This window comes from Hibiscus syriacus, unplaced genomic scaffold (assembly GCF_006381635.1).
Source record: "Hibiscus syriacus cultivar Baekdansim isolate YM2019G1 unplaced genomic scaffold, ASM638163v2 tig00015426_pilon, whole genome shotgun sequence".
Classification (NCBI taxonomy): Eukaryota; Viridiplantae; Streptophyta; class Magnoliopsida; order Malvales; family Malvaceae; genus Hibiscus; species Hibiscus syriacus.
This window is the reverse complement of record NW_024062362.1, coordinates 613,459-624,272: the sequence shown is the minus strand read 5'-3', so window position 1 is coordinate 624,272 and position 10,814 is coordinate 613,459. Positions and strand designations below refer to the sequence as shown.

Sequence of the window (10,814 nt, the reverse complement as noted above, 5' to 3'; positions counted from 1 at the left end):
TGCAATATTATCGGTACAAAAATAATCCCATCCTTATTTATGGACCAACAATCAAACCACAAGCAAATATTTAAATAATGGTATGTTATCGGAATAACGAGCGTAACCGAAAACAAAACTGCAACTGCAATTTAAATCTCTGCCCACAAGCGTCAGCAGTTTGGGATGTTCTACAAATGGATAAGTACTAAATGGCACATTGCCTTTTATTTAGGGGTGTCGTATACCAGGACAAGCAGCAGCAAATCAGTTCTTGAAAAGTTCCAAACAGTGTTGTTGGTCCAGGTTCCTGCTCCAGAACTTACCGTAGTACTCGGCATAGGTGAAATCCCTGTACACAGCTCCACATCCATCTAGAGTGAGAGGTTTAGCAGGGCTGATCAAGGCATGGTCGTAAGGGCAAAGGAAAGAAGCAACGGACATCCTTTCCTTATCGGCATTTACGATCGCCCGATGCCACACGCTCTTGTACCTCCCATTACTCAGTGCCTGCAACATTTTGGAATCTCATCATCAACGTGAGTAATGCAAATAGTTAAATAAACTTGGGGTTGGGGGGTTTGAGGTTATCCATATTTAGGGAATGGATGGAGTGGATAATAGTTATTCGACAATTTTGTTCTTCTATTATTTTTATAAAAGGGATAGCCCCTCTCCCTAATTGGTACATAACTAGATGGTTCCTTTCTTTCCTTCTAGGAAATTTTTTGTTGAATAGAGCAATATAAGCCGACTTCGTCATTTCGAGTGTACTAAGTTTGGAAGTCTGTGTTAACTAAGGATGGACATGGATCGGGTTAGATTAGGTTTTCGGTCAACCCTATCCAATCTAGAAAATATACACCCTCCACTTGAAAGTCAAAACCCGACCCAAATTCAGGATGATTTCACCCGACCCAAAATTCGACACGTCTTTTGAGACAACTCGAATTTGACCCGATACAAATATATTTATAAAAAATCTTAATTTTATTCTATGAAATAAGGATCTAATTGGAAAAAAATAATATAGAGATGAGAATTATTGTAATTATCCTTAAATATATAAGATATAATTACACTACTTTTCGGGTTAAGTCAGATATTTTTCACCCTAAACCAGAACTGTACCCGATCTAAACTTTTCCTACAAAAAATTTGACTCGAACTTAATTTAAAAAAAAACTCAACCCATTATGGTAAGATCAGATTCAAGTCTCATGTTCATTATCCCTAGCGTTAATCTTGAAGGAGTAACATCCACTTTCAAGATTACACCGGACGAAATTGCTTCTAAAGCAATGGCATATTATTTTATTATTTATTAATTAATACTAACATTTTTGTTTTGCATCAGTATTATTCACATACAATAAATAACCTCACATTGTCCACCAGGTAAAAGTGTTGTAATCGCGTACCTGTAACTGATCACCGATGTTAATGACAAATGCATCGGGGTGGGGATTAACAGCGAGCCATTTGCCATCTTTGAGAACCTGAAGACCCGCAACTTGGAGGTCCTGAAGCAAAATAGTAAGAGCATTGGGGTCTGTATGACCAGGCAAGCCATAGGTGAGCTCTGGTTTGGGACATGGTGGGTAATAGTTCACTGCCATGTGCTGCCCTTGCTCCCCCAAAACCTTCTTTATGTCATCTTTTTCCAGGCCTAAGCTCTCTGATATTAGTTCCTGTAATCTGTAACCAAGCTCTCGAACTTCCACACAGTAATCACTCACAATTTCCCTATCAACGTCAAACGTACGGAGCCACATTAGTTCTTTTAAAATCAAAATAAATCAAAATTTAAATAAATAATCATCCCTATAATGATAAAAAAAATTGAAGGGGACTGTGGCCCTAAGCTCCTACATAGTTCCGTCATTGATCGAAGTTATATAGCTTATTAATACCAAAACTAAACCTATGTTATATATCGAGAAAATATATTCGAAAACATTGATGTTGAGATCATCATCAATAATTTTGCATCAAGAAATATTCGAAGTAATTTTTTTGTAAGTATTTATATTTTTAAATATATTTTTTGACATTTTTATATTGTAATGAATTATTATTTGTTTAATTTAAAAAAATTCTAAAAAGAATTTTATATTACATATTTCTTAATTTTTTTAAATTACGGGCTCATTTTCTTATTTTCGCCCTGAGTAAAAAAAAATAGTCTGAATCGTCCCTGTATAGAGTGTTGGTGAAATTATTTTCTAAGATAGTGTAAATGTTACAATATTGGTCTAAAGTTGTTTAGATTATTTAACGTCTTTAGAAAGTCGCATGAAAAATATGATGTCTTCTCTAGGAGTCCTAAATGAGTTAAGCAGCTAGTAAAATGTCTGAATTTGACTTGGATTGACACGATTAAAAACCTTAACGAGTTGTTTTGAGCAATATCGAACTCGACTTAATAAGTTAATGACCAGCTCATTAATTTTTTTACAAAGTTTTAATAATTATCTTAAAAAATTATTTCATTAAAAAAATCTAAATAATAATTACTAAGTTACTTTTTCTTTTTGGTACAATAATCATTAAGTTTCTAATAGATAATAAAAAAATACTAAATTAATAATTACTACTAATTTTATTAATCTATTAATTTTCTAAAAAACAATAAAAAATATTAAACTATTAAATACTAAATTAATAATTAATAATTACTACTAATTTTATTAATCTATTAATTTTCTAATAAACAATAAAAAATATTAAACTATTAATTTAATACACCAAAAAATTAAATCCTAATTACTATACCTAAAAATTTTGATAAGCTTTAATGAACAACGAGTCGAGTTGAATAATAATTTTTTAACGAGCACAAGTTGAATAAAATTTTAACAAGCTTAATAAGTAACAAGTCAATTTAAACGAGTCAAGTTGAACTATAAAATTTTCCTAACTCAAACATATCATGCATTTACACTTAGCGATGAGCATGAGACTCGAATCTGACCTGATTAGGTCAAAAAAAATTAAATATGGTTCAGGTCGAGTCGAGTTTTTAGGGTTATATTCAGGTTTAGAGTGAAAATACCTAACCCAACCAGAACTAGAAAAATTATAATTTTACCTTATATATTTAGGGATAATTACAATATTAACCTCTCTATATATTATTTTTTTCAATTAAATCCCTATTTTTATTGAATAAGAATAATTTTTTAATAAATATATTATTTCAATTTAGGTCGGGTCATATTTAGATTTTATCTCAAAAAAATAAGTTGAATTCAGGTCGGGCGAAAAATATATATTTTACGAATCGCGTTAAGATTTTATAACTTTCAGGTTAAGTGGATCAAAAATCGATCCGATCCACGCCCATCCCGACGACCCCTTAGGATTAAAATCCCCTTTTTTTCTCATATATATTATTGGCAAATTATGATTATTTATTGAGTTATATTATGATAAAAATAATCCATGAACAGTGACGTGACAGTTGCATAAAATTAAAATACTAATAGAACCGAGTTTGTAATTACTTCATAGCCTCCTCTGTGGGCCCCAAATATCAATTCAACACTAATTACCTTATCCCATATGATTACGTCAACACGGCATTGTTCCTATGACGTCATTCTTCTTCCTCACGTGTCCCTGCAATCCTCTACGTATGTGACCCATCTTACCTACTTAACCAACGGTTCTGATTTTAACAGTGAGAGTATAAAATTTTATGTTTAAAAACGAATTTATAAAATTTTAAAATAAATGAGAAAATATTATCGATGGAGAAAATATAAATAAAAACATCTGAAATATATATGAATTTAAAATTTCACTCGTGCCCCCTTAGACCATCTCCAGCGTATCGCCAGAGCAGAAAAAATCTTCACTTTGAAGATGAATTTTAACTTCAATCCATCTCCACTTTCAACGCTAGAGTAGAGAAAAGCTACAGTGATACTCTACATCTAGAGTTGCACTGTAATTACGCTACATTTTTTTTATGATTTTTGATTTTTGTTATTTTTAATTTCTTTTTCTTTTCTTTATTATATTATTTGTTCTTATTCTATCTTTTATGTTTTTTATTGTAATTTCTACACAATAAAAATTAAACATAATATAATAAATTCAAATAGATTAAATTGCATGATAGATAAAAATACATTGAAATTAGATAAATAAGCATACTAATAGTTAAATATTGTGAATAAAGTAGAGTTGATGGTAATGTAGAGATGTTGCTCGAGATGAATTAATGTTTCATCTTTAGAGTAGAGATAGAGATGTTGTAGAATAGAGATGAGGGCTGGAGATGGCCTTAGATCCATACATGGATTTCAAATTTTGTTACGTCATTAACGTTAATTAGAGATGGATCTAAAAGACTGACATATTGTTGTCTTTCTGAAAAATTAAAATTTACATATATTTTAGATATTTTTTTATATTTTTATTAATAATTTGATGTAGTCTCTCTAATTTTATAAGTATGTTATTTAACATAAAATTATGTCACTTTTTGTAGTTAATTACATCATAACTGTTAAATCTTACTATTCATTTTTAATAGTTTGAGGTGATCATAATATAATATGTGTTTATAATTTTCCTTAATTTATTGACAAAACAAATACCTTAAAGACTCAACTAGGGATGGACTAAAGGAGGACTAGGGGCAATTATCCCTCCTAAAAATTTTAAATTATCATATTTATTTTAATTAATAATATTTTTATAAATTCATACCATCCTAAAAGTTTAGAAGTTTATTATCCCTAATTTAAAATTATATATTTATCTTTAAACAACTCAAACAAAAAATTCTTTAAAGAAGATAACATACTTTACTATCAATGAGATCCCAATATATATATTCTAAATACTCTTAACTATTTGATAATGAACGCTCAATCACCCTTGATGCAGTCGTTGGTGGTCAAACCTAAGACTTTTCAAAATAACAATTATTCTTTTAATCACTAAGATAATTTAATTCATGCTATCCCAATATATTAAAACCATACTAGAGTGAGAAGATACTCATTATTAACTAAAAAACCTCAGTTTACAATTTTATTGGAAAGATAACCCCAAATATTATTAATTGAAAAAAACCCTTAAATTGTACACGTATGATAACCTTACATTTTGCAAAACGCGACATCTAACTTCATTTAATTTTTTGATAAATGATACAATAAATACATGAAACTCGATTTTCGTAAAACATAAAATTTGATAGCGTTTTCACATAACACAAAATCATCTTACGTAAACATCTTGAGGGTGTGTTTGGTTGGGGGAATGTGAGATTCTCATGGGAATAAATCCACATTCTCCCGTTTGGTTGGCCGGGAATATCATTCCAGGTAATCTTATATTACCAATATTAGATTTTTTAGGGTATATTACCGAGAATGTCATTACCTCCCTTTCCTTAGGTATTGTTGGATTACCGGCGTTTTGGACTAAAATGTCCTTAAATTTTTTTTCTTCAAAAATATTATTGTTCTATCATTGAATAATAAAAATTCTACGAATGTTAAATTATAAATTTTACTTAAAATATTTTAAATTTACAAAAAAAATCTATAATTAAAATTTTATATATAGTTCACGGGTTAAAATAAAACTTTACCCTTTCATTGAACATTTTTATATTTTCAATTTTGTAAAAAAAGTTATATAAATTTTATGATTTTAAATTTTTTAAAGAAAATATATAAATATTTTTCAATTTGTTAAAAAAACAAATATATAACAAGGATAATTTAATCAAATATATTCAAATATTCTTTTATTCTTTTAACCAAATACGATAATCTTACATTACTAAACCAACCAAATACAAAATATAATATTCTTGGTAATCTTATTTCTTGGTAAACTTTTATTCCCACTGATAATCTTACATTTCGTGAACCAAACGCACCATTAGAGTTATTTTTCAACTAATACTGATTAGGGATTTTTTTCAATAAAATAATAAATAGAGTTTTTTTATTTAATAATATCGAAAAGAAAAAGGATAACGTGGTAGGACCAATCGAATAAAATATCTCTGACTAGTTATTCAAGTGACTGGTCTCCTTCTTGTCCGTTAGTTACGAATAAGCCATCGACATCTGGCCCACGGCATACGTATCCCCATAAAAACACTACAACTGCCAGTGTTACTAGTACCGTCCATGCTGCCACGAAAGAGCATGTCGGTTTCTAAAGCTCACGTATAATATAAAATTCTCTGTATCTATCAATTAATTGATTATTTTAAATTAAATTTTATAAAAATTTATTACGAGAATAACTCTTTTAATTTAGTTTAATCTATTTATAAATATTAAAATTTTAATTTTTGATATTACTTAAAAGATTTAGTGTCTCTGATACTTAACCGTGAGATCTTTTAATTAAACATCAGATCCGAAGATCACAAGACGCACATGCGGTGCAGTATGCATCATTAGATTACTTTTGATTCCATTCAAAATATTAAAAAAAAACATGTTTTGTTTCGCTGAACCATCCATGATCATTAGAACATGCATGACGCATAGACTGAAAATGGGTGACGTTAGGCAAATTACGTATGTATGACAGAAAAAGAGAGAGGAAGAGAAGACTTTACTTGAAGGGAGGAGGATTGGAAGGCCACTCGGGAACATACTTGTGGAGTGGATGACAGTGTAAGCGTAGATAGTCCCTCCAGTTATGGACAGACTCTTTTTTCACATTGAAACTGGTGGAGAGTCTCGTGGTTTTTGAAGGGTCATCGGAGTAAAGCTTCATCTTCTCCTCCAACGGCAGCCGGAAGAAGCCGTGCGCCACTTCTAACATCCCCTCCACCGCCTCTTTCGAAACTCCATGATTAATAACCTCATGTCATATGTATTACAACATCTTTAGTACTGGCTATTAATAATCAAATAAGAAAGAGAATAGAACGATTTATTGTGTCTAGTTAGGAGTGATTATCGAGCGAGACGATTGCGAGTTAGACAGTGCTCGACTCGTGTTCGTTAAAAAATTTTGTTGCTCGATTCGTTGCTCGATTCGTTGCTCGTTAAGCTCGTTAAATTTGTGCTTGATTCGTGCTCGTTAAAAAAATTTATTGATCGACTCATTGCTCGTTAAACTCGATGTTCGTTAAGTTCACCGAAATTTTTAACTTATTTTCTTAATTATAGATAAAATCTACTAATACTATACAGAACTTAATATAAACATAAATTAATAAATTTAACCAAAAATATTATCAAAGAAGGTATGAAACAATTTCAAAGTATAAATTTTAAACCAACAATCTACAAATATATTAAAATAATAAATATGATTTGATTTTTGAGTTTAGTAAAATATTAATTAATAATTTAATATTTTTTTATTTATTAGAAAATCAATAGATTAGTAATTTAACATATTTTTTATTATCTATTAGTAAATTAGTATTTTTTTAATGAAATAATTTTTTAAGATAATCACCGAAAAATTATATAAAAAAATTAACGAGCTGTTCGTGAATATATTAAGCCGAGTTAGACTTTGTTCGAATCAATTCATTAAGGTCTCGAGTTGATCTCGAACTCGAATTTGAGTCATTCCAAAACGAGTTTTTATCGAATTTTAATTTAATCGAGTTCGAACTGTTCTATAACTTGTAGTGAAAGTTTTTGTTTTAGAACTTAAAAGTAACCTTGTTTGGATCGGTGTACTCTGGATATCGTCCTAAGATAAACACAAACTTCCAAACTTCATGTACTTAAAGTGAAGTGGATAAGAAATTTTCTGAGAAGGAAGGTAGCAGGATTTGAGGGACAAGTAGTAGTACCTGAAAAAAGCCATAGTTGATGCAGGCAAGAGAAATTTGCTGAACGACATGGCTCCTGTCCGGACACCCCAGGTCGATGACCGGGACGTTTTCGCATTCCGAGACTTCGGACAATCGGGGACGATCGGATTCGGGTCTCACATAACTTTCTGGCAAATCGGAGTATCTGACTCCGGAAGAAAGAACCTTTGCATCCATGGCAACGCCCAAAAGGAAAGCAAATAAGGGTGTTGCTTTAGCTTCGATGATGATACTATCTTAGGACTTGAGAATCTTTGTACGTTTATTTTTAGGGGTCCATTAGATTGAATGACTTCTCTTCTCGTATTAAATTATTTTTTTTAAATGAAATATATTTATAGGGGTCCATTTGATATTCATTAATATTATTTTAAACCTCAAATTTGGTTTTTAGAAGCAATAGATAGAATAAGACATCAATTTGAGTTTCTACATGATTTTTATTTCTCTAGGTGATCCTTTTATTTTTTTTTTGCCTAAGGGACACATTTGTCTACGTAGTAGGTTCGATTTATCATTTTTACCCCTATTGTATTTTCGCATCAATTTAATCCTAAAAGTTATTTAGTTGTATAATTCTATACCCTTCTCCTAACTTAAAACCCTAAATCATAAACTTCAAGTTAGTGTTTGGATTTTGGGGTATAGAGGTAATATGATTATGGTTTAGGATTTTGGGTTTATAATTTAGGGTTTTAAGTTGGGGTAGGGTATAGAATGATGTAATTGAGCAACTTTGAGGGTTAAATTGATGAGAAAATACGATAGGGGCGAAAGTGATAAATTGGGTCTACTACAGGAGTAGAAGTTACCCTTCTACCTAATTTTTTTATATAACTCGAAAATATTCATATTTACCTAAACAAATAATTTATTTTTAAAATTTTAAATCCAAGGTTGCTCATCAAAATCCCTCCCCAAACACACTAATTTTGTTATTTTAGTTCAATATTAAATTTTGCTTATAGGATTCATGTTTTGTGATTTTTATAGCTAAAAATAAACGTTTTATACAATTAAAACATGAAAGAAAAAGCTATAACTATTTAATAAGACTAAAGAAAGCAACTCTTAGAGTTCATGGATGGTATTGTATTTGAAGCAGGATTTTCACACTTGCGAAACGTAACCAACCTCAGTTAACATCAAGACAAGAACGAGATTACTTTTTTGATACTACTGTGGTGAGTATCTCAAGTTTAATTGCATGATTTTTATTTAAAAAAATATAAACGATAATATATATATATATATATATATATATTACATAAAATAAATAGGATTAATTAAAAAACTATATAGAAATTATACCTTCGGGTGTGTGATGTTTCTAATGTTTCATTTTTAAGTGCCTACTCCGTGCCGCTCGAATAAGCATGTAAATGAGGACACGTGTTAGAAAATGAGTTTTTTTAATGGGCGTTGCATCGACTTAGGCACTTAAAAGAGTATTATTATAAACGTTAGGTACTCACTTTGAGCGAACAATATTTTAGACATAAAATTAGCAAATGATATAACTTGAGCACCTATTTTATTTTCATTAAGCGAAATAAATATTAGGCAAAAGGGTACATGAGGCTCCTGTACTTATCCGAAAAAATCAATGTGGCCATCGACATTTTTTTACACTCAATGTGACCCTCAAACTTATAAAAAGAACCTAATGTGTCTGTTTGACCAACGGTTTCCATCATTGACCGTTACGATGCTGACTCGTCACTTCACGGTGCTAATGTGGCGATCCACAGTGCTGACGTGGTAGTCTACATTGGTTGGTGATGTGGCAGATGGGCTAAATTATTTTTTAAGTTCGAGGGCTAAATTGATTTTTTTAAGTTTAAGGGATTATTTTACTTATAAAAAATAACATTTCAAAATTATAAAATTAAAATTTATTTATAAATTACATGAAACTATATAATTAAAAAAATAATAGTTATCAGAGGAATATTTTTAGTGAATGTAACATGAAATAGGGAAGTAAACTTCACATAAACTTGATCTTATGAAAAAGTGGCAATATCGACTTATGCCAGAAATTTCTATCATATACAACTTTATAAAGTCAAGGTAGATATGAAATTCACATGTTCTAGGGTTTTTTTATTCCAATATTTATTTTTTTAAATCAAGAAATAGTAAATATGTCTTAAGTCTTGACAAATAAAAATAAAATTCAAATTAGAATTTAGAGGAAAATTCTTATATGAGTTTTATTTTATTTTTATTTTTAGAAAAAAATAATATATATTTTTAAATATTTTAGTAATTTAATTTTTATTTTTAGTATTATTATATTTAAATTTTTGAATATTTTTATATTTTGAATTTAAAATATTTTATCTTTAAAAAAATCAAATAAACCCTTAAACTTAAAAAAATAATTTAGCCCTCGAACTTGAAAAAAACAATTTAGCCCATCAATCAAGTCACCAGCATCGTGGATCGTCACATCAACACCGTGAAATATCACGTCAACATCGTAACGATTAACGACGAAAATCGTTGGACAAAAGATCACATTGAATTCTTTTTATAAATTCGAGGGTCACGTTGAGTTTAAAAAAATGACAAGAGCCACGTTGATTTTTTGAACAAATACAAATGCCTCATATACCATTTTGCCTAAATATTATATTAATATGATTAGGAGAGAAATATAATTTTAACTTTAAACATTATTTTTTATAGTTTTAACAACTCATTTGAGATTACTTGTATTTTATAAATGTTGTTGAATGTCACTTGTATTCGGGGATAGACGCAAATTTTTATATAAAAAGTGGATTTTATATTTAGTAACTCATATTATAAATTTAAAGTTAGAAATCATAAAATTTTAAGAAGATAGAACTTAATTATTAACAAACAAATATAAAAATTAACTAAATTATATGAAAACTAAATTTTTTCAAAAGAATTATATTTTATAAAAACGTTCCTATAGAACATTAAAATATAATTGAAATTGCAATAATTTATATAATTTCTATAAGTGTATAATTTTATA

General features: G+C 29.3%; 1 protein-coding gene across 1 annotated transcript; it reads right to left on the bottom strand.

The window, feature by feature from the left end:
- Positions 1–203: 203 nt before the first annotated feature.
- Positions 204–8,059, bottom strand: LOC120207855 (protein DOWNY MILDEW RESISTANCE 6-like). The gene is made up of 4 exons (XM_039207273.1): positions 7,781–8,059; positions 6,581–6,828; positions 1,401–1,725; positions 204–489 (listed from the first exon to the last, which is right to left on the bottom strand). The coding sequence occupies exons 1-4, from the start codon at positions 7,976–7,978 to the stop codon at positions 247–249; spliced, it is 1,014 nt and encodes a 337-aa protein (XP_039063204.1). The 5' UTR covers positions 7,979–8,059; the 3' UTR covers positions 204–246.
- Positions 8,060–10,814: the final 2,755 nt, after the last annotated feature.

What these genes read in the sequence shown, in the direction of transcription:
- LOC120207855 (XM_039207273.1), bottom strand. Translation starts at nt 7,978, where the DNA reads ATGGATGCAAAGGTTCTTTCTTCCGGAGTCAGATACTCCGATTTGCCA. An exon ending in TCCAATCCTCCTCCCTTCAA is followed by an intron (nt 1,726 to 6,580) that starts GTAAAGTCTTCT and finishes TGACGTTGATAG; the next exon opens with GGAAATTGTGAGTGATTACT. An exon ending in ACATCGGTGATCAGTTACAG is followed by an intron (nt 490 to 1,400) that starts GTACGCGATTAC and finishes AAAATGTTGCAG; the next exon opens with GCACTGAGTAATGGGAGGTA.